Source organism: Chanodichthys erythropterus, chromosome 13, assembly GCF_024489055.1.
Source record: "Chanodichthys erythropterus isolate Z2021 chromosome 13, ASM2448905v1, whole genome shotgun sequence".
NCBI classification, from domain to species: Eukaryota; Metazoa; Chordata; class Actinopteri; order Cypriniformes; family Xenocyprididae; genus Chanodichthys; species Chanodichthys erythropterus.
The window spans coordinates 34,241,122-34,264,780 of record NC_090233.1 but is presented as its reverse complement, the minus strand read 5'-3'; the positions used below and the strand labels follow the sequence as shown (position 1 = coordinate 34,264,780).

At 35.7% G+C, this 23,659-nt stretch overlaps 3 protein-coding genes across 5 annotated transcripts; 1 reads left to right on the top strand and 2 right to left on the bottom strand.

The window, feature by feature from the left end:
• Window positions 1-707: 707 nt before the first annotated feature.
• Window positions 708-4,864, bottom strand: plscr3a (phospholipid scramblase 3a). Of its 2 annotated transcripts, XM_067405628.1 has the most exons (8): window positions 4,347-4,439; window positions 4,096-4,247; window positions 3,847-3,934; window positions 3,666-3,708; window positions 1,694-1,914; window positions 1,405-1,566; window positions 1,049-1,207; window positions 708-940 (listed from the first exon to the last, which is right to left on the bottom strand). In XM_067405628.1, the coding sequence occupies exons 3-8, from the start codon at window positions 3,904-3,906 to the stop codon at window positions 881-883; spliced, it is 705 nt and encodes a 234-aa protein (XP_067261729.1). In that variant the 5' UTR covers window positions 3,907-3,934; window positions 4,096-4,247; window positions 4,347-4,439; the 3' UTR covers window positions 708-880. The 2 variants fall into 2 exon arrangements, with proteins under 2 accessions (XP_067261729.1, XP_067261728.1); XM_067405627.1 differs by lacking the exon at window positions 4,096-4,247 and having other exon boundaries at window positions 710-940; window positions 4,347-4,864.
• A 149-nt stretch (window positions 4,865-5,013) lies between these two features.
• On the bottom strand, window positions 5,014-10,611 carry phf23a (PHD finger protein 23a). Its single transcript, XM_067405626.1, has 5 exons — window positions 10,012-10,611; window positions 9,393-9,424; window positions 9,022-9,114; window positions 6,315-6,867; window positions 5,014-5,954 (listed from the first exon to the last, which is right to left on the bottom strand). Exons 1-5 carry the CDS (start codon window positions 10,037-10,039, stop codon window positions 5,761-5,763), a joined length of 900 nt encoding a protein of 299 aa, XP_067261727.1. The 5' UTR covers window positions 10,040-10,611; the 3' UTR covers window positions 5,014-5,760.
• atp6v1aa (ATPase H+ transporting V1 subunit Aa) lies at window positions 9,507-23,501 on the top strand. 2 transcript variants are annotated; one of them, XM_067405625.1, is made up of 15 exons: window positions 9,507-9,594; window positions 11,702-11,800; window positions 11,990-12,118; window positions 12,582-12,796; window positions 13,802-13,939; window positions 14,159-14,310; window positions 15,769-15,931; window positions 16,094-16,202; window positions 16,380-16,502; window positions 17,913-18,027; window positions 19,931-19,994; window positions 20,100-20,303; window positions 21,069-21,163; window positions 21,302-21,473; window positions 22,450-23,501. In XM_067405625.1, the coding sequence occupies exons 2-15, from the start codon at window positions 11,719-11,721 to the stop codon at window positions 22,540-22,542; spliced, it is 1,854 nt and encodes a 617-aa protein (XP_067261726.1). In that variant the 5' UTR covers window positions 9,507-9,594; window positions 11,702-11,718; the 3' UTR covers window positions 22,543-23,501. The 2 variants fall into 2 exon arrangements, with proteins under 2 accessions (XP_067261726.1, XP_067261725.1); XM_067405624.1 differs by lacking the exon at window positions 9,507-9,594 and adding an exon at window positions 10,919-11,071 and having other exon boundaries at window positions 22,450-23,499.
• Window positions 23,502-23,659: the final 158 nt, after the last annotated feature.

Below are 23,659 nucleotides of genomic sequence, written 5' to 3'. Positions count from 1 at the left end.
AGTTGGCCCGAAATCACTTGGCTCTTCCCACAATGACATCTCCATTAATATTGATGCCCTGGTTAGGCCTTCACTAATTGTTCGGAATCTGGGAGTGTTATGATTATGTTTATGGTTCTGAAATATATGAAATATGTTTTACCCAAGTTCTAACTGTCTGCTGCTGATGGTAGGGTGTTCAGTATTATGGGCCCTAAGTTCAAGAATAAGCTGTGCTGTCTCTTCACTACAGACCTTTAAGGCAGAACATAAAACTAATTTATTCATATTGTTTTGCAACTAATGGGTTCACTTTTCTGCTGTATCAACACTGTTATTATCTGCCATGCTATATGTTTACTGTTTGTCCTGATTGTCATTCTTTGCTTATACTTCTGTATTATTTGACTATTTTGTAAAGTTTCCTTGAAAGGCGCTATATATATAAAACATATTATTATTATCTTTATATTGGCAAGTAAGGTAATTGCATATTTTTAGTACAGTGATTGTCACTGAGAAAATGTGCGATAAGAATGATAAGGCAAATGTTAGTTTCTTTAAGACAACTTCTTTCCATGAAAAACAGTAAAAAAAAAAAAAAAAAACTTATACAATTAGTGATGCGTGACATGTTTCAAAGGTGTGGTTATGGAAACATTTTCATTAGAGAGCAAGGAGATTTCAGTAGGAAATCCTTTATTTAATTATTTATTTTTAAAGAAAGGGGAAATCAACACTAAAAACAAGTTTATCTATAGCCGGTTTGGGTTAAAATTCTTTTATAGTGATTTTTCTGACTTTAGAACAAAGAAGTACATACAAGTGGTAACTAGTGATACTACATATGAATATACCAGAGAAATTTCATCAAGAGCCTCAATCTTTCCCCCACTCCCTATTAGCCAAACACACTGCATCGCTGTCCTGAGTCACCAGTCGCCTCAAAGAACATGAAGTCCTGCAGGACAACACAGAGAATCAATAAAATTAAAAGTATGAATGGCCATATAAAGAAAGTAATGGGAATATATTGGTGGATGAATGAATGTTTTATGTCATATCTCACTATAAGGAAACATGCTCCCAGCAGAACTGCTTTCATCCTCACATCCAGGTCCATGGGAAAGTTAATTCCAAAATTATCTGAATCAGTCAGTGACTCTTTGATCAGGCCAGTCCACTGTTTACTGATACGACCAACTGGATGCCCGTCCTTACCAGTAACCTGCACCAGAGGACAGACAAAAGCACAAAACGATTCAATTATTTTATTATTATTATTTGTAAAAAACTAAACATGAAAATGTACACTAAACAAATGTGATACATATGTGTTGAGATACTGTGTTTAAGTGTTTCACAAACAATCATATACACGCATAGAAAGACAATAAACTGACAAAATCACACATGAACACATACATCAAAATCCACATCCCCACAGCAGCTGACAGCACACGCTGGCCCCTCGATGGACAGCACCTTTGTTTTGGACATGTCATAAATAGAGAACATGGGCCTAAACACATGCCAGTCTTGCTTGATGTAGCCTATTGTATTCCCTGGTGGAGACTGCACCTCCATCTTCAGTCAATGGCACATCCACACAGGAAAAAGAATTGGAGAAGGGGTTATATTTTTATATATATTTATAGTACATTTTGCACTTGTCAAATCCAAAGGTCTGAAAACACAGAACTTCAGTTATTACCTCTTGAAGACAGCAAGGGCAACAGCAGGACATGCAGCGGTAAGGCCTGATTAAGTGAATCACTTCCTGGTCAAAATTATCTGTTATCTGCAGATCAAAGCTCCTCAGAGGACCACAGATATTCCGTGTGCAGCAGTCAGTGTTTTCTTTAGCATGGAAGATCTTTTGACCCAGGCTGTTCTTAATCTCATACTGATTATTAGTCTCAAAGCCAATAATGGCTGGAAAAAAGAGAATTTGTTCATTAGCATTTTGACTTTATTTATTTAGTGATAACAGTGTCCAAAAACAAATATGTATAGTGACATGAAAAAGTATGTGAACCCCTTGCAGAATCTGTGAAAATTAGAATTATTTTAATAAAATAATAAAAAATGCATGTTATTTTTTGTTTAGTACTGTCCTGAGTAAGATATTTTACATAAATGATGTTTGCATTTAGTACACAAGACAAAACAATAGCTGAATTTATTAAAATAAGCCCATTCATAAGTATGTGAACCATTGATGTGAACCACTGTGTGTGGTTACCTGATGATCCACGACTGTTTTTTTTGTTTTGTGATGGTTGTTCATGAGTCTCTTGTTTATCCTGAGCAGTTAAACTGAGCTCTGTTCTTCAGAAAATTCCTCCAGGTCCTGCAGATTCATCAGTTTTCAAGCATTTTTGCATATTTGAACTCTTTCCAGCAGTGACTAAGATTTTGAGATCTGTGTTTTCACTCTGAGGGACTCAAACTCAACTATTAAAAAAGGTTCAAACATTCACTGATGCTCCAGAAGGAAACACGATGCAATAAGAGCCGGGGTGTGAAAACTTTTGAACAGGATGAAGATGTCACAATTTTTCTTATTTTGTTTAAATATCATTGTTTTTCATTTAGTAATGCCCTTCGGAACCAACAGAAGATACTTGCATGTTTCCCGGCAGAAAAATTAAGAACAATTTACCTTTTTTAATAGTTGTGTTTGAGTCCCTCAGTTGTCCTCAGTATGAAAACACAGATCTCAAAATCATACAGTCACTGCTGGAAAGAGTTCAAATATGCAAAAATGCTTGAAAACTGATGAATCTGCAGGACCTGGAGGAATTTTCTGAAGAACAGAGCTCAGTTTAACTGCTCAGGACAAACAAGAGACTCATGAACAACCATCACACACAAAAAAAAAAAAAACCAGTCATGGATCATCAGGTAACCACACACAGTATTGAGAATCAATGGTTCACATACTTATGAATGGGCTTATTTGAATAAATTCAGCTATTGTTTTGTCTTGTGAACTAAATGCAAACATCATTTATGTAAAATATCTTACTCAGGACAGAACTAAACAAAAAATAAAAATGTAATTTATTTCTGTGATGGCACAGCTGAATTTTCAGCATCATTGCTCCATTCATCAGTGTCACATGATCCATTAGAAATCATTATAATATTCTGGTAGAAATAGAAATCGTTGCTCTCACTTTTGATCAATTGAATGCATCCTTGCAGAATAATAATATTTATTTATTTATTATTATTATTTTAAATCTTACTGACCCCAAACTCTTGAACAGTACTGTACACTACTGTTCAATGTTTGGGGTCTATTTAACAACAAATCCTTGAAAAAAAAAAGAAAAAGAAAAAAAAAAGTTTACACAATCATATTAAGCAGCACAACATTGATAAGGATCATGTGACACTGAAGACTGGAGTAATGATGCTGAAAATTCAGCTTTGCCATCACAGGAAATTTTAAAATATATTCATATAGAAAAGAGTTATTTTAAATTGTAATATTTTACAATATTGCTGTTTTTACTGTATTTTTGACCCAATAAATGCAGCAGTATTAAGCATTAGAGACTTACCGACCCCAAACATTTGAACAGTAGTGTATAGTATATAAAATACTATACATCCCCCCCCCCCCCCAAAAAAAAAAACGAAATTACAAAAATGTTTTATAACTTTAGATACTTCACCTTCAAGGAGCTCAATGTTTTGATGGACTAATATCTGGTCAATCTGTAAGAGCAGGAGAGGAAGAATTTATTCCATTGTACATTTCCCCACCATAAAATACTTTTCTCAAATACTATATTACACGCTGTAATTATAGTCCTACACTTTTTGGTCTTACTGTCTTCCAAATGTCATGCTCACCTGTGAAAGGTACTCCAAACCAGGTGGCACAGCCGCAGGGCTAGAATAAGGCTGGGACATGTTGAACTCAGTAAATAGCAAAAGGGTTCTAATAAAAGGTAAAAAAAAAATTAATTATTCCATACATCTCACAAATAAAACAAACCATTGTACTTAACTGGTGTAAAATGACAGGAAATGAGCTATATTTGATTTTAATCATATAGTTCAACAACACTCAAATGTTTAAGGTGAAATCAACATGCTCACTGTGTAGGATTTTAAGATACACCTGATGAGCCTCTGGTAAAGCATTTGAGACCATTGCCATTTAATTCTTCGAAACACATAATATGTTGCTTCAAAGTAAAATCCTGCTGACAATAACTTTAGAAGAAAAAAACGTTCCTTTAAGGATTTTCCTTTAAAAAAAAAAAAAAAATGAAACTGGGGGCATTTAAACTACACAAGTAAAATAACATAGTAAAACCAAATCCAAATTTCATATTACATGTGCTTACCTCACGTTAAGTAGCTGATTGTCACAAATAAGGGCAAGCACTTCGTTTCAGCAGATGAGTTGTAGAATCATGCACCTGCACTGGAGCATGTGACTGGGGAAAGTGTTTATGTGAATATGTCTTGTCACACCCATTTGACTACACTCCCTTTGGACATTGCTCATTCAAAGAGAGCAGTGACATCAGCAAACAAACAGTGCAAATTAACATAAATTTGCCTTTAAAAGAACATTTATTTTCAGAATTTACTGCTGTAAATGGTCAGAAAAAAATATAGCATTTCCTCATCTTTCAAACATATACACCTGTACATACATGTACTATATACACTGGGATGAGCAGGACACACAAACAAAATAAGAAAAATTACAAAATTGTTTCAGTCTTAAAATCAAAAACTGAACAATTCTACCATTGTTTTTGATTAAAGTTGAAAATGGCAACTAAAATCTTCAACTGCAAATTAATACACAAACAATCAAGCAATAAAACTGGCTAAATATGTTGAAATCTGCTTTACAACGGTCAAAGGTTAATCTGAGAACTTCCTGTAACAACTAAAGTGAGAATATTTGCCACAAGACTGAAAAACTTTACATAGATCTGTACAACCCAAACACTGTTCAAATCGATGTATTTATTTTCAAGGTAATGTTCTGTGTTGGAGGTATCCCTTATTTAATGCTCCTAATTGCACTCATCAGATCTTTCCTATAGTGCTCCTTGACCCAAACAAGGCTTTTTTTTTTTTTTTTTGCGACATGCTGACAGACCCCCAGCAGCAAGACTGAAAAACACTGGTTTAAAACACCTCTTTCATGGAAGTAGTGTTGCTTTAATGGGGGTAAATGTACATGGTATTTGGATAAATCTAATAAATAATCACAATTATGAAAAAAAAAAAAAAAATCCTTTATGCAAAATAAAATTTCTTTCTTGATGAGACATGACCCATACATGTTCTTGTGATGTAAACAATCATCACTGGAAGAAAAAAATGATATATAGTGGAAGGCAAAGGTTTCCGTTTTAATCTATTTTATCTAACTATGGTTTCCTTTGAAATACCAGAGGGCCAAGAGAGATGTTCATTAATTTATCCACATAATATATGGTCATAGTGCACATTTTCCACCAATATTACTTTTAGGTTTATTGTGTACAATCAAAATACAGTAGTGCAAATAAGTGCATGAGTTTTAGGAAGCCTTCTTAAACCTGAAAGCCACTTAACATCATAAACCAAGACCAATCTGTCAACACAGAACAAAGGAGAACAAATGGAGTTATATAAATCAACTTTTTTAATTTAACAGAAACTAATTAATAGTAATCAGAAAAGTAAAAAGCACAGGTATGAGAACATCTCATCCATTTAAATACACAAACAGGATCTGCACCCATACGCCCATTCTCAGAGGTCTCTTTTGACCGTGGAACCCCGAGAGTCCCTGCATCTGTAGCAGTAGAAAATGTCAGGTACATTGGACTTCTTAATCTTAGCACAGGAGAGATGGACCCATATGGAGCACTCGTCACATTCAATCATGGGACGTCCGGCAAAAGGCTTCCCACAATAACATGTAATCAGATCCCATGAATCATCACCTAGAGTGCACAGAACAAAATAGAAAGATTGGTAACGATCAGATGCAGCAACAAAAAAACATAAGCAAACATGTTTTCTTCAAGGATGAAGATACTAGAAGACATGCATGCAAAATGAGCTTAAAGGCAAAACATCTATGACATAAATGTGTTTATATATATATATATATATATATATATATATATATATATATATATATATATATATATATATATATATATATATATATATATATATATGTGTGTGTGTGTGTGTAAATATAATCAGCTAAACTGCACTTGTATGCATATATTCGCCAACCTTTTAATTGCGCTGCATTAAATGCAATATTATCATACTAAGTCTAATCTGACACTCACCAGACTCCACCATAATATCCTCATCGGTCACCAGTGTGTCTGTTTCACAAGAGCTCAGGTCTGTTTCTTGATTGGACTCCAGTTTAAGCCCCGCCTCATGCATGTGAATGGCCTGTTCTGTTAGCACCTCCTCCTCCTTTCGAAGCCCCTCATTCAAAGGGCTTGTTGATGTAAAGTGTCTCTCAGTCTTTATCGATCTCTTCATTTTCTTCAGTGCTGCTTTCGATTGTTTGTGTGCTCTTGCCTCCGACATGCTTTTTCTTGGCCCTTCTAAAGATAAGCGGCCGAGTTTCTTCACCTTCTTCCTCTCAGCTTTACTATGAAGATGGATCTGGTTAATGGAGTCTTTCAGTCTCATCTTGTCTAAAGAGTTGTCCGACTGAAGTTGGCTGAACTCTGTGCTGCTGCTGTCAGTCTCAGCTTTGTAGACCAAGTTGTGAATGTTGTTGAGGTCGGAGTGAGCATCTGTCCAGCTATCCTTCACGGACCCTTCACCAGAGAGCTCGGAAAGCTCGTGTGTACATGGAGATGAAGACGGAGACCATGAACTCTCCTGGAAACACACATTAGCACAATTTAACAAAAATATTGTACTCTTATAATGCATTCCAAATCTGCATACAATTTTGCATCGCATGGTGGAACGTAAGCTTATAAAAGTCAAAACTTAATATTTTTCAATTGAAAAAATTACTTAAAAGTACAAAAATGTCAAAGTTTTGAATGCTGACATGTTCTTATTATATTTTCTTTTTAATAAAATTGAGAAACTCTTTAAAATTTCTAATTTTATAAGAACTACAGAAAAACCACTGTGATGCAGGAAAAATATTTTCAAATATTCATGAAAAATATTTATTTGAATAAATTATATGAAATTCATAAGAACAAATAGTCTGATAAATTAGCAGTATCAGCTCCATTGAAATTAATGAATTTAATTAAATGGTTAGTTCACCCAAAAATGAAAATTCTGTCATTTATTACTCACCCTCATGTCGTTTCACACCCATAAGACCTTTGTTAATCTTCGGAACACAAATTAAGATATTTTAGTTGAAATCCGATGGCTCCGTGAGGCCTTCATAGGGAGCAATGACATTTCCTCTTTCAAGATCCATAAAGGTACTAAAAACATATTTAAATCAGTTCATGTGAGTACAGTGGTTCAATATTAATATTATAAAGTGACAAGAATATTTTTGGAGAGCCAAAAAAACAACATAACGACTTATTTAGTGATGGCCGATTTCAAAACACTGCTTCAGGAAGCATCGGATCATAAATGAATCAGTGTGTCGAATCTGTTGTTCGGAGCGCCAAAGACACGTGATTTCAGCCGTTGGCAGTTTGACAGGCGATCTGAATCATGATTCGATACACTGATTCATTGGTGCTCCGAATCTTCCTAAAGCAGTGTTTTGAAATCGGCCATCACTAAATAAGTCGTTTTGTTTTTTTTTGCCGCTCCAAAAATATTCTCGTCGCTTTATAATATTTATATAATATTGAACCACTGTACTCGCATGAACCGATTTAAATATGTTTTTAGAACCTTTATGGATCTTGAGAGAGGAAATGTCATTGCTCCCTATGGAGGCTTCACTGAGCCATCGGATTTCAACTAAAATATCTTAATTTGTGTTCCGAAGATTAACGAAGGTCTTACGGGTGTGGAACAGCATGATGGTGAGTAATAAATGACAGAATTTTCATTTTTGGGTGAACTAACCCTTTAAATTCCTCTGAACATATAACTTATGACTGCTCAAATCTATGAAACCTACACATTCATTTTTTCAACAAAACTTAATTTTAATTTTACTTCCATAAACTTTCAAATGAAGAAAATGATCAATTTTTCATACTGCAGTAGTTCATCAATAGACTTGCATATTAATTTATATCAACAAAATTAATCCCAAAAGTGTGTAATATGAAAAAGAGGCTAAATATATTTTACTGAAGTATTTTTGATACTAATCTAACAGAAAAAAAGCCTTGTGTAATGTCTCAGTTGATTCCTGGGTCAAAATGGACCTGAATGCAAGAACTTTGTTCATGGTTACATCTCTTAAAAAACTACTTTAACAAATCTAAGGGGGAAAAAATGTAATTATGTGTGTTGTGACAATCTTGACATTTCCAAAGTTTGATTCCCATACTAAAAACAATGTATTTTTTTCATTAAGAAATTTTAATGCATCGCAGACCTTTTATGCATAATGGACCTGAATGCATTATAAGGGTTAAGTATTTTAACTCTTTCCCCGCCATTGACGGAATTTTCCATCATTTATGAGACAACGCTTCACCACCAATCAAAAAGGAGCAGAAACAAGCAATAAAAGCATTGCTTATGCATGTTGTAGTCTTTGAAAAAAAAAAAAAAAAAGATTTTCTCAGCTTTTGTTCAAAATATTGCTTTTTTATGAAACTTACCCACATTCAAGTGTTGATAAAAAAATCCATGAAGCTAAATACATTTTTTTTTTCTTAAAAGCAGAGACTCTGTTCTTTCTTTTTGATATATTGCATGTTCATTCATACAACAAAATATTCTGCAGCCATTCAATTGTGGTGAAAGAAAAAAAAAAAGGGCTGGCAGGGAGTTAAGAGACCATTTTGCCAGCAATAGCAGGTGATTGCCATAAAGATATTCAGAGTTACCCCTTGATTTCTGACTGTTTTATGTCATTCAACTCACTTCTGTTTGAGGTGGAATGTACCCAGCATAGGCCAGGACAAAGCTGCAAAACTTATTGAAATCCTCTACAGTCCTCTTCCTACGCTCTGGAGGCTGGAACAAAGACAAACTACATTAATAATGACCAATAATTGTACATTTTGGCAGATATATAATACTATAACAACAAGTATGTCACCAATTTCAAATCATTTAAATATATATGTATATATATTTTTGCTAATTATGCTCAGTGATTACAGATAGATACTGATCTTATCCACAGCCCATCCCCCCCCATGTTCGGCCACATGTGGCCTAAGCTATAAATAAGTAACCAGGCTGTGTAACCATTTAAAACCATTACAGAACATAACTGCGACAGCACTTACCAAAGCCTCAGTTTTACATTTCCGGACGGTGTCTGTAAAAGAAAAAGACGACATCTGCATTACTGGCAAAATCCTGATAATGTTAAACGCTGAAACTACAGCGTTAAATGAACTGTCAAGTTAGCTTTAGCTTGTGCTATCTAGACACTGTTAAAGTAACTTAAGAGCCATTTCCGTACGTGATTATTGGAATGCTACAGATGTAAGCATAAGAAATCGATTTCGAAACGTTAAACATTGTTGCAAATATTTGTGGACCAATTTGCTCGAGTAAACATCTTCACATCCGAACAGAAGCTGCTTATGCTAAAAGCTAAAGACGAGCAGCTGAAACCTTGTCTAGTCAGCAAAACAAGGAAGCAAATTGGTGTCACAACTTTTCAAATATGCTTAGAAAACTGCATGAGATGCATCTAGAAATAGTATAGAGGTCCCGTTACGTGTACTTAACCTAAGAGGATATCTAGCTGTTAGCATGAGTAGTTAATCCATTCAGGAGCGCTTTGTTAAATGGGTGTGTTACACGAGGCTCGTGTAAAACTTTGAGTACTGGAGTGAGACACTAAAATAAAACGAGAAGATACATTTTTATATGACAATAAGAAAAGTACGTATTTACCTTGGTGATGATCCATAATACCCAACATGGTGGGGTGGTACCACAAAGTTGGGTTCTTCTGACGGTTGGCTCTTTGATTGCCAGCTAATGACCTTATGGAGTCACTTTGAGTCGCGAAATGTCTTCCAAAATATATATTATTCTGTCCAGTTGCTTTTGGATTTAACAAACAACTAATGAGCTAAGCTACCGCACAACCGAAGGATTTGCCATATGCTCGGAGCGGTCTTGTGACCACAACGGTAAAACTTAGCAAATTACCAGTTTTTTTTTTCTTTTTCTTCCGAAGATCAGATCACGGTTCAGAAAATATAAAGCTGAACTGTGTATTATTTCGCCCAGACCTCATTTATCGATGATGATGATGATGATGATGGTGATATGTCGTCGGTCAGTCCTCGTTGATAACCAGCGAATCGAAGCTGGTGGCTCTAGATTTAAAAACTGATGAATCCTTGATTGTATCCACACACGCGAAGCAAACACGAAAAAAAATATTAAGCCTGCGGTTGATTTCCGAATACCGAAAAATCAGAAACTAGCTTTTTGCAACTGCATTCAACAAAGTCTTGAACGACTGGGTTACGCGCGGTCTCTACAGGAATCACCCTGTGACGCAACCACGCAAAGAGCGCCAGACTTTTTTGCGTCATGCATTTTGATGAGTACGTAATGAATATGCATGAAGTTCGTCAAAGATAACCCAAAATCTGAAAAAAATATTAAACGCAGTGTTTGATTATATACATTAGTGGAATACTCGGTGCCCAGATTTTGAAAATGTGAACATATCATGCATGGCTGGTTGCAGTTACGTCCTTGTGTCCTTACGATGAATGAACACAGGAAGCTGTGGTTCTACAGGCGCCATGTTGGATCATTCGCGCTATCCCTTTCCACGTAAAATCTCCACTAGGGGAGCCATAATGGTGCACTTTCTTTTGCCCTGTGTACTTCCTTAATCCTGGTAGTCAGCTGACCTATGGTCGTGACAATTTTTTTCTCGCTCCACTGCTTGGTAGGATATCACAAGGATTGTCGTTGATTTCATGCTAATACAGTAAGACTAATTTTTTCGTTATATGTACAGCTGTTTTTGTTGCTGTCAGACCAGTCGGTTTGGCCCTATCTCATTTTCTGTTCTGGTGAAATCTGCTCATTTGCTGATCAGAGGCTTTACTAGCAACCATCTGTCACCTGACATTCAATGGTTCCTTACGACAGTCTTCTAGATCTCGTAATTCAATAGTTGTGGTCGTGTGAATGCGTTTATTTATTTATTTGTTTGTTTGTTTAGCTGTGGTGAGTTTAGTACAGCAATCAAATTCATAACATTTTCATTTGATACTCATCTGTTACAACAGGAATATAGTGTTAATCTAAATAAATACCGGTCGGCCATAGTGTCTTCTTTTAGTATTATTATTTTGCTATGTTGACATCAAGGAAGTCTTTAAATTTGTCAGTGGTAATTGCAGTATTTATTACACAAATAAGATTGAAACTCACATTTGCTCTAAAGTATATTGCTTTGAACTGGAGCAATGCAGGAGACCTTGTGGTTCTATTGAATTTATGAAAAATGAAGATTGAAACACGTCTTGGCAATGGTGATTTTAGGTTTGGCATGTGTCTGAAAGACATTGGTGCATATTGAATGACTCTTACTGTCTTCCACTTCCACTTTTAGGTTTCCCAACACACAGGATGGATTTTTCCAAACTGCCTAAGATCCAAGATGAGGACCGTGAGGGTCAGTTTGGATATGTGCATGGAGTTTCAGGCCCAGGTAAAAATGTTATCGATGTTGTATCATGTCCTCAATGTCCAAATAAATAAAGTCACTTTGTCACAAAATGAAAACACAGCACAAAGTTTATCTCACAAGCAGTGTGTTTTGGCTTTGTGTCACAAATATAACAGTTGAAGATCAGTCATGTGATGGACAGGTTACAGTCTGTGTGTCTGTTCACTGCAGTGGTGACGGCCTCTAGCATGGCAGGTGCGGCTATGTATGAACTGGTGCGTGTTGGCCACTGTGAGCTGGTTGGAGAGATTATCCGATTGGAGGGAGATATGGCAACCATCCAGGTGTACGAGGAGACCTGTATCCTTTACCATTCATCAGTGATTTACTTACTTTAAAACCCTTGAAAAAAATTAGTCCTATTTAGATTTTCTAACTCAAGTATGGTTTTATCAAGAATCAAGTTTTAATATCAAGTATCATGTTTTAATAACTCAAGTATTTTGCCATGAAAATAGCTGAAGAAGCTGGCATGGTATTGAAAACAAAACAAACCTTTTCTACATTTGCACCAAAACAAATACTCACAATCATGGAAAGTATATTTTGTTATTAAAATAAATTGCCAGAACATACTATAAAATGCACAGAACAGAAGTAATACTAAGGTTAAATAATTTAAAGTATATTGCAGTATTATTTAAATATGATGATCATTCAGTACTGTGGTAAATGGCAAATTACCACTCCCTGCCGCGGTATGTTTTTGTGTGTTTGTATGTTCTATTGTATTTGTCTATATGTTTTCCTGAGCTATCTACAGCTGGAGTTTCTGTCGGAGATCCTGTGCTCCGTACTGGAAAGCCCCTCTCTGTGGAGCTGGGGCCCGGAATCATGGGCTCCATCTTTGACGGTATTCAGCGTCCCCTGAAAGACATCAATGACCTCACGAAGAGCATCTACATCCCCAGAGGGGTTAACATTGGAGCTTTAAACAGGGACCTAATGTGGGAATTTTCTCCTTTTCAGAACCTGAGGGTAAGGAACTGTGTGTTTCTCTGTATAAAGGGGCGTCATGCTTGTTTTTTGAGGGGGCACCAGTGACAGTTCTGCACTTTTTCCTAAGACTGTGAGTCATGATAGTCTAGTGGTATAGTTTTATAATATGCATGGGAGCTGGGTTCATTTTTATATAATCTGAAATTTAACTCGACTGCCAGTGATCACCCTACATTTTCATGTATGGAAAACAGTGGAATTTACTTTTTGAGACCACTGTTTGTGTTTCATGGGAAAAAATCCAACACCTAACAATTTTCTTTTAAATTATTATTATTTCTAACAAAATTTTACTTTTCGTTTCACTGTAATATTTACTGCAATGTCTTCAGACCCATTTATATTGTTTTTAATTATGAAATGAAGCAAGGGCGTACATTATTAATGCCTTTACTGTTGCTATTCCAGAATATTAAAGGGACAGTTCAATTCTATCATCATTTACTCACCCTCATGTCATTCCAAACAAAGACTTTGGTTGAGTAAATGATGATAATATTTTCATTTTTGGGTGATCTATCCCTTTAACAATATTATAAATCTTCTGTAGCTTTTAGAAACAAATTAATTTAAAGCATCATCACTGGACACCACAAGGCTGAACCACAGCTTATCTCTGTGTTTGGAAGCACAGCACGTATCATTTTTGGCCATATAGTATTCTCATATCTTATTAAATGCTAAATCTCATTGGTTTGTGTTTGTGTTTGTGTTGATACATTAATATTTTGTAAAATTTTAACCACCCACATGCAAAAACACCTTGGTCATACACAAAAAACATAAGCTAAATGGCATATTTGGTCTACAAAATGGAAAAAAATCACCAAAAGGCAACAACTTTATGCCACTATTAATTTTGCACTTTTGCACATATTGTGGTACTTGCAATCAAAATCCGTTAATTTGTATATTATTTGTATATTATATTGAAATGATGTACTACATTTTTACATTAATTGGACTCTCTCACTGGTTTTTCAGGTTGGAAGTCACATTACAGGGGGTGATATCTATGGATTGGTGTATGAGAACTCCCTCATCAAGCACAAGATCATGCTTCCCCCCCGCAACAGGGGAACAGTCACCTACCTCGCTCCGCCAGGAAATTATGACGTTTCTGTGAGTCACACTTACAATCATCCTCACATGTCCTTAAATACTATTACACATTTATAGACATGCATGTGAGAGTCATTCATATCAATTCAGACTTATTTGTATAGCATCTTACAAAGGCAAAAGAAAAACTCCTCAAGATGTGTAGGTAAGATGAGGAAGAAACCTAATCTTCTTAGTAAATACTGGAACTTCCCTTTTCATTGTGTGTGTGTGTGTCAGGATGTGGTGCTGGAACTAGAGTTTGAAGGAGTAAAGGAGAAGTTCACTATGGTGCAGGTGTGGCCTGTGAGACAGGTGAGGCCTGTTACTGAGAAGCTCCCTGCCAACCACCCCCTGCTGACTGGACAAAGAGTACTGGATGCCCTTTTTCCGTGAGTCTCAAACTCAAACTCATTATCTATAAGTTTGTAGTGTACTCGACTCTTATTTGAACATTTCTGCTAGGGCTGCACAATTAATCTTATTTCAATGGTTATCACAATTTTTGCTTGTCTAAATTAATATTGGCCCTCTGGATATTTTTCAATTGTCATTTCCATTCCAAGCCTCCACAAGCCTTCATGTTTGTGGAGTTTAAATCCTCCAATCAGAGCTTTTCTCTTAAAGGGGTAGTTCACTCAAAAATGAAATTTCTGTCATTATTTACTCACACACATAGGCTGCAACGTAATTGCACCTTTTGTGGTCCAGAAAAGTAAAGACGTCATTAAAATAGTCAACATGACTACAGTGGTTCAACCTTGATGTTATGAAGCCAGTACAGAGTCGGTGTTCTGACGTAAACACAGAAGCGCTGCACTGCGTTCACTGTGTCAACTGCGTAGGAGACTAACATAGAAGAGAAGAGATTAATGAAATAAAGTCGTTATTTTTGTTTATTTTTTGGGCACAAAAAGTATTCTCGTCGCTTCATCACATTAAGGTTGAACCACTGTAGTCACATTGACTATTGTAACGATGACTTTAATACTTTTCTGGACCTCAAAAGGGGCAATTACGTTGCTGCCTATGTGTGGTTCAGAAACCCTCGGATTTTATCAAAAAGATCTTAATTTGTGTTCCGAAGATCTAACGGAGGTCTTGCGTGTTTGGGACGACATGAGAGTGTGTAATTAATGACAGAAATTTCATTTTTGGGTGAACTAACCCTTTAAATGTATACATTTTCTGCCCGGTGTTTTACTTAATCTTCTCAACCTGGTGAAGATGCGCACACACTCTCTCTGCACTGCGGAAACAGCTCTGGTGTTCTGAAGGCAGACAAACATGTTGGAGTTTGGCGATCACCACTGTGATATTCTGATCAAATGAAAGTGCAATAAAGTCAGTCTCTGTTTTCTATTTTCTATTTTTCTATTTGAATATATTTAAAAATGTAATTTATTCCTTTGATGCAAAGCTGAATTTTCAGCATTATTACTTCAGTCTTCAGTGTCATATGATCCTTCTGATATGCTGATTTGGTGCTCAAGAAATGCATCTTATTATTATCAATGTAGACAGTAACAGTTTTGCTGCTGGTGGAATGTTCTGGAAACCAAGATACATTATTTTTCAAGATTCTGTGATGAATAGAAAATTCAAAAGAACAGCATTTATTTGAAATGGAAATCATTTGTGACGTTACAAATGTGTTTACTGTCAATTTGGATCAATTTGCATCTTTTCTGAATAAAAATACAAATTTCTTTAAACAAAAATTAATATCTTACAGACCCCAAACTTTTGAACGGTAGTGCACAGTAATTTACAAAGTAATTTCTCAAATGACACAATCAGATTATCAGTTTAACCATTACGGTGCAGTCCTAATTTCTTCCTTTTTGCAGTTGTGTCCAAGGAGGAACCACAGCCATTCCAGGAGCCTTTGGCTGCGGTAAGACTGTCATCTCTCAGTCTCTCTCCAAATACTCCAACAGTGATGTCATCATTTACGTCGGTTGCGGAGAGCGTGGAAACGAGATGTCTGAAGTATTAAGAGACTTTCCAGAGGTTGGTATGGCATGGGTTTAATAACAACATACTTGGTCACTTTGCTTAATTCTATGTTTATGAATGTGATGTGAAATTCATAACTGGAAAAGGTTCATGTGACCCTGTTATGTGGTTTAGATGAATCTGGTTTAGATGATTTACAGTCATTTTGTTCAACAGCTGACCATGGAGGTGGATGGGAAGGTGGAGAGCATTATGAAGAGAACAGCATTGGTGGCCAACACCTCAAACATGCCTGTGGCTGCCAGAGAAGCCTCTATCTACACTGGTAAACACAAGAGCCATCTGTAGAAAGTAAAGTGTGCTGTAATGCCAGTGAAGCAGGTTTTAAAAAAAACGACTATTAATAATAAAATGAGATGGAACAAAACCTGTTAGACAACGTATAGTTAGTTTGTGTGTGGATGAATTTATATTCATAGATAGTATGCTTGTGTGTCAACAGGTATCACATTGTCTGAGTACTTCAGAGACATGGGCTATAATGTCAGTATGATGGCTGACTCCACCTCTCGATGGGCTGAGGCTCTTAGGGAGATCTCCGGACGATTGGCTGAGATGCCTGCTGGTATGTGTATATATATATATTTATATATTACAAAAATTGTTCAAGGATGCATTAAATTGATGAGAAAAGTGAGAGAACATACATTTATAATGTAACAAAAATTTCTATTTTAAATGAATGCTATTTTTTTTAAAACTTTCTATTAATTAAAAATGCATGGTTTCCACTAAAATATTAAGCAGCACAGCTGTTTTCAGTGTTAATAAATGAAGTGTTACTTGAGCCGCTTATCACCATATTAGAATGAGCCTGAAGACTGAAGTAATGGCTGCTGTAAATTCAGCTTTGCCATCATAGGAATGCATTGCATTTTAAAATCTATTATTAAAAAATACTTTCTTGTAAATTGTAATAGTATTTCACAGTATTAGTGTTTTGATAACACTTTAGTATAGGGTCCAATTCTCACTATTAACTAGTTGCTTATTAGCAAGCATATTACCAGGATATTGGCTATTAGTACTTATAAAGCACGTATTAATGCCTTATTCTGCATGACCATATTCTACCTCCCTTAAACCGGGTGCATACTTTGCGGTTTAGGCCACGATTTGGTCGTCTGAGACAAATTTTGAGAATTCTAAAAGATTCCTGTAATCCTAGGCTAAAATCTGTAGTCTTTGATCGCATGTTCACAGACAGCCGATTAATGACCGCTGCGATCAAATTTTTCCTCAGACAAAATTCTGGCAGTGTCAGAAGATTTGGCGCACAGTCCTGCAGTGTGACTTCTCCTATGACAAATGTCAAATTGTCAAAAATTGATCAAAATTAGCGCCAGAGATGTCTTTGTTATCCACCATTTCAGTCTGTGTGTAATGCAGCTCACAGTCACCGAACGTGTGTGTGTTGATGATGTAAATCTCCGGACGAGTTTTAATGTGCACGTCCGTTTTTAACGCATTTTGACTGTCGTACAGTCTGACATAAATGACGGCTGAGATCCTACAGTATGACATGAGGATCATGTTCATACAGTCTGACAAGCAACAATCATAAAGGACTGTTATAAATCGCACAATACCTAAACTTAACAGCTTCCTCACTAACTATTAATAAGCAGTAATTGGGAGTTTATTGAGGAAAAAGTCATAGTCAATAGTTAGTTAACAGTGAGAATTGGACAAAAAAATCTTATCTTAAACTTTTGTGATTGCATGATAGGTAAATCACATACCATTTAACTAAAATAAAAATATACTGTCTGGATGTACTGCATACTTTAAAATTATGCTTTGAATTGGCAGAAAAAAATGTGTCTAAAATATATCTAAAACATTTGAAGTATTCCTCCAAATCCAGCATTTTTGTGCCATTTTCACAACATGGTTTTTGGCCAAATTGTGCTGCCTTGTCCAGACCAAACTTTCTTATACTAGATAATCAAACCTTCCTGTTTTCCTCCCACAGATAGTGGGTATCCCGCATACCTTGGAGCCCGTCTCGCATCATTCTATGAGAGAGCAGGTCGAGTGAAGTGCCTGGGTAACCCAGAGAGAGAGGGCAGTGTCAGCATTGTGGGAGCGTAAGTACATTCAAATAACACTAAGTGAGCTATTATAGTAAATGGGCAAATTCCAAATGGCAACTTTGAGAAGCGGACGGCATTTGTAGGGGTGTTCCAAATGAAAGTGAACAACTGAAGCCCTCATGAAGGGCCCTTCCAAAAGGCCTTTAGCGAAGGGTATATGCGATGGTCACTTCAAGGAATTCATTTTATCATGTATAGTCATGTGACCAGCGAATACTCTTAATTAATTTTAAAGCTAGATGGCGGGAGAGTTAGAGTTAACTTACAAACAGAGCAATTCAAGTTGTTTTGGGTTTTTTGTGAGATATATTTCAGACATTTTTGTCATGTTATGTTTAAATAAGTTTCATAGGTAAGAAATGTGTTTCTTTGCAGTGTCCAAAGATGAGATGGCAAGTTTTAAAGTTGAGAACAGAGAAATGCACTCACACACATATATAACAAATATTTAACACAGGGTCTTGGCAATCTTCTTATAGCCTACGCCATCTTTATGTAGAGAAACAATTATTTTTTTCAGATTCTCAGAGAGTTCTTTGCCATGAGGTGCCATGTTGAACTTCCAATGACCAGTATGAGAGAGTGAGAGTGATGACACCAAATTTAACACACCTGCTCCCCATTCACACCCGAGACCTTGTAACACTAACAAGTCACATGACACCGGGGAGAGAAAATGACTAATTGGGCCCAATTTGGACATTTTCACTTCGGGGTGTACTCACTTTTGTGGCCAGCGGTTTAGACATTAAAGGGTTAATCCACTTTTAAATAAACTTTTCCTGATAATTTACTAACCCCAATGTCATCCAAGATGTCCATTTCTTTCTTTCTTCAGTCGAAAATAAATTAAAGTTTTTGATGAAACCACTCCAGGATTTTTCTCCATATAGTGGACTTCAATGGACACCAAACAGTTGAAAGTCATAATTAGTTTCACTGCAGCTTCAAAAAATTGTTCTACATGACCCCAGATGAGAAATAATGGTCGTATCTAGAGAAACAATCACTCATTTTCTAAAAAAAAAAAACTTAGCATTGTACACTGCTGGAATTCTAATAGTGAAGAAGAAGAGAGCTAGTTCAAGATGAGCATTTCTGGTTAAAATGTATAACATTTTATTTATTTTTAGAAAATGAGCGATTGTTTCTCTAGATAAGACCATTATTTCTTGTATGAGATCGTGTAGAACGCTTTGAAGCTGCAGTGAAACTAATTTTGACCTTCAACTGTTTGGAGGCCATTGAAGTCCACTATATGGAGAAAAATCCTGGAATGGTTTCATTAAAACTTTAATTTCTTTTCGACTGAAGAAAGAAAGACATGGACATCTTGGATGACATGGGGGTGAGTAAACGATCAGGAAAAGTTTATTTAAAAGTGGACTAATCCTTTAATGGCTGTGTGTTGAGTTATTTCGAGGGGACAGCAAATTTACACTGTTATACAAGCTGTACACCCACTACTTTACATTGTAGCAAAGTGTCATTTCTTCAGTGTTGTCACATGAAAAGATATAATAAGATATTTAGAAAAATGTGAGGTGTGTACTCACTTCTGTGAGATACTGTATATTTCTGTGGTAAGAACAGCTAATCAGCTGATGGACACCGTACTGCATTGTCATGGGAACATCCCAGGTGAAGATAATGAACAAGTTACGTTGTCTTTCATTACTCCCTTCACTCCCTCCAAATTCCCCACTTCAAGGGCTCTGCCCTTCAAAGGGAGTTGGGCATAGGGATACTCCCTTCCGTTTGGAATTTTCCCAATATTTGATGACAAGTTTCTACTGACTTTGATGTTTATAAAAATATAACATGTATTTATAACTGTAGATGTTTCTGTTCTTTCCACTCATTTTGTGATCCTTTTGAAATGAATGTTTCCCTACAGTGTGTCTCCCCCTGGTGGTGACTTTTCAGATCCTGTTACTTCTGCCACTCTTGGTATTGTGCAGGTGGGTGGATATATATATAATATAATTAAACTCTTTTAAATAAAGCATTTGTATAATATTTCATTATTTCTCTTTTTTCCCCCTTATTTGAACTGTTTTTCTCAGGTGTTCTGGGGTCTAGATAAGAAGCTCGCCCAGAGGAAACACTTCCCCTCTGTTAACTGGCTTATCAGTTACAGTAAATATACACGAGCGCTGGATGAGTACTATGACAAACACTTCGCAGAATTTGTGCCGCTGCGTACCAAAGCCAAAGAGATTCTGCAAGAGGAGGAGGACCTGGCTGAGATTGTGCAACTTGTTGGCAAGGTGTGTTTCTGTCTTATACATTGTTTGTCAAACAGTGTTACTAAAGCATAGTGTTGTTTAGGAGTGTGCAGCGGAGATAATATCTGTATGTGTAATAATCACAAAATTATTTGTATCTGTCTGTATTCGGATAAATCCAGAAGTGGGCAGGGCTTTAACCAGAGATTAATGCCTGTTTTAAATGTAATTCTGTTCTCTTTATAGTTTTCATTCAACAAATATTCTATAATTATAAAATGTATTTAAAATATCTTCTAATTTAAACAATACTAAAATGTTTGTACTATCCTTCATACTTTTTATTTTATTTCCAGAGGAACTAAGTGTACAGGTTTATGTCAGGACGTCCACAACCTCAAATAAGAGTAGTTAGACTCTATAAAATAGCTTATTAGAGAACATGGAAGTTCTAGGGGTATGCATGGAGACGGCAATGCAGCAGTTTGATTTGTGATTGCACTCTGCTCATTTCAGTCATAAAGTTTACACTTATTCACTTTACACACTCATTATTGTTTAAGGATTTTGGAGGTTTATGTATAATATCGTGCTATGCAATCCCCTGGCTCACCTATTATCCAGCAAACACCAGGAGTGACTGTCTGTTGAATATTTTTTTCATATTATTCGGTAGAATTTGTTATTCGTTTTGAAGCCAGTATAGTGATATTTGTATATTTTTATTTTGCACTTTAACATGTTATACAATGTTTTTGTATTGATTCTGAATGCGTGCCTGGGTTTATTTTGTTTCCTTACCCATAGGCATCTCTGGCTGAGACAGATAAAATCACTCTGGAGGTGGCCAAACTCATTAAAGATGACTTCCTGCAGCAGAACGGCTACACTCCCTATGACAGGTAAAGTCATCATTTGTATAATAAAGAATGTGACGTTCCCACAGCCCCTGTTTTTTGATGTCTCATTGTTCTAGTAGCATGTTTGTCATTATGTGTCAATTATTTCCTACATTATTTCCCTGTCTCTCTCTCATCCAGGTTCTGTCCCTTCTATAAGACAGTGGGGATCCTGTCCAATATGATAGCTTTTTATGACTTGGCCCGGCATGCTGTCGAAACCACAGCACAGAGCGATAACAAAATCACCTGGGCGCAGATCCGTGAACACATGGGAGAAATTCTTTATCGGATCAGCTCCATGAAATTTAAGGTACTGTTACTCAAGTATTGATGTTGGGATTTGTAGATGTAAAGATCATAGACCACAGCATTCTCTTTGAGAATGTAATAAATGATCAATTTCAATTTGCTCAGTTTAATTCAGAGCTATTGTTAATTGAGACTAAAACCATTTAAAAATTTCAGTAATTGAAAAATTGCATTGAGACCTAACTGAAATAAGTACAAACTAAATCTGAAATAAAACTGAATTAAAGTTAAATAGAAATATAAAATGCATGCAGAAACTTGAATTGACAAATTCAACAAAAATTAAAATGTAAGCTGAATATAATATAATATAATATAATATAATATAATATAATATAATATAATATAATATAATATAATATAATATAATATAATATAATATATAAATTAATAATAAATACTATAATAGTATATAAACCAGCATTATTTTAGTATTATTAAATAAGGATGTATGGTTGATTCTGTGTCCCATCCTGATCCTGTTTTGGAAAAAAATGCCATAAATTTTGTGAAAAATAAAATAATGTAAATTTTATTTTTTACATGTTTACAAAAAATGAGGTATAAAAATATAGTATTAAAAATGGAGGTACGGAACCTCTTAGACCCAACAATATGCAACCTAATTAACATGAAAATATTAAACATTTTGATATTTTGTCTTCCCCCAGATAAAACAAATATTGCGTGGTACAGTGTCAATTCTCACTACATTTAAACCTGTATTTAATCTAGCTTAAGTCATATTCACTTTTTACCCTAAAATACATGGACATGATTTTATATAGTGATTGAAAATTTTATTATTATTAAAATTGTTTGTTATACTCCATACATATTCATTATAATATTTATAAATTATATAATTTTAAAAATATATATATATATAAGATTGTTTTTTATTAGAATATTTACACTAATTTCATTAAATTTACATTGACCAATTTCACATAATGGCATATGTGTGTGTTTTGCAGGATCCAGTCAAAGAGGGTGAAGCAAAGATCAAAGCCGAGTACGCTCAACTGCTGGAAGACATGCAGAATTCTTTCCGCACTCTCGAGGACTAAAAGCAACCTTTGACCTCACATGTCTCCCACCTCTCTCCTCCCCTGTGCTGTGCATTGCATTTCCCAGTGCTCCCTTGTGCATGTGTACCTCTCGTCTTGATATACACTAAAGCTGTTCAGCTGATCTCAACGAATGAAAGTCAGAGCCAGTAGCCACCGCTAATCTGAATATGGTCTTTAAAAAGCATAAAAGGAGAGTGTTCTCACTCTATAGCTACAACTGTTACTTGGTGTTTGAACTGTAAGATTGAATTTTAGCATCTCGAGCAAATGCCTCTGTGATCTCTCTGTGCTGAGACCCACCACTTGAAGCACAGAAACAACAAAACATCTTCTCTTTTTCTCACCCCCTATCCCATGAGTCCTTGTTGCATGTGTTTGGAGCGCGGGGAGCAGTGTTTATTCCCATCTCCTTTTTTCTCTGTGACCAATAGAAATGTGTTCTACAATAATGGGAACAATGGAAGTCAAAAAGGGATCACTGAGGCTTCCCTTATTTATTTGAATCTTGTTTCGTCTCACGAATGTGATTTCTGCTCTGTGTGTGTTCTTTTGACTGTTGATCATATTCATGTGAGTGAGTTTGTGTGAGTGTCTGTGAGTTGGAGTATGCATGGGTGTGTGGGTAGATTATCGTGGCTTCTGTAGTGGTACATTTATTGTGTGTGCTGTTGTGTGTTCAGTTCCAGAGAATTAAACAATTGGAATCTGTTTAAATGACTGTTTTATAGTAACATAAATAGATGATTTTCATCTGGTTTCCCTCTCACTGATTGTTTATACATAACTGTTTAAAAGTTCGGGGGTGGTAAGATTATTGTTTTCTCTTTTAATAATCTGAATTTTCATCAGCCATTACTCCAGTCTTCAGTGTCACATGATTCTTCTTCAGAAGTCATTCTTATATGCTGATTTGGTGCTCAAGTGACAATTTTTTTTATTAATGCTGAAAACAGAAAACGAAGACTGTTTTTGTGGAAACCATGACACTCTTTTCAGGACCCTCTAATGAATAAAAAGTTCAAAAGAATCACATTTGAAATAGTATGGAAGCCCATTTCTGCCACAAAAAAAAAAAAAAAACGCCACAAAAATATCACGCAGTTGCGACTTTATA

Bases quoted from the DNA above. Each gene is read 5' to 3' on its own strand.
- phf23a (XM_067405626.1), bottom strand. From the start codon at position 10,039: ATGTTGGGTATTATGGATCATCACCAAG. The intron at 9,115-9,392 runs GTAAGTGCTGTC...TCTTTGTTCCAG, and splicing joins AATGTAAAACTGAGGCTTTG to CCTCCAGAGCGTAGGAAGAG. The intron at 6,868-9,021 runs GTGAGTTGAATG...GTGTGTTTCCAG, and splicing joins ACATTCCACCTCAAACAGAA to GAGAGTTCATGGTCTCCGTC.
- plscr3a (XM_067405627.1), bottom strand. From the start codon at position 3,906: ATGTCCCAGCCTTATTCTAGCCCTGCGGCTGTGCCACCTGGTTTGGAG. The intron at 1,915-3,665 runs GTGAAGTATCTA...TCTTTTTTCCAG, and splicing joins AAACATTGAGCTCCTTGAAG to CCATTATTGGCTTTGAGACT. The intron at 1,208-1,404 runs GTATGTGTTCAT...CCTCTGGTGCAG, and splicing joins GTGGGGATGTGGATTTTGAT to GTTACTGGTAAGGACGGGCA.
- atp6v1aa (XM_067405625.1), top strand. From the start codon at position 11,719: ATGGATTTTTCCAAACTGCCTAAGATCCAAGATGAGGACCGTGAGGGT. The intron at 12,797-13,801 runs GTAAGGAACTGT...CTGGTTTTTCAG, and splicing joins CTCCTTTTCAGAACCTGAGG to GTTGGAAGTCACATTACAGG. The intron at 20,304-21,068 runs GTGTGTTTCTGT...CCTTACCCATAG, and splicing joins TTGTGCAACTTGTTGGCAAG to GCATCTCTGGCTGAGACAGA.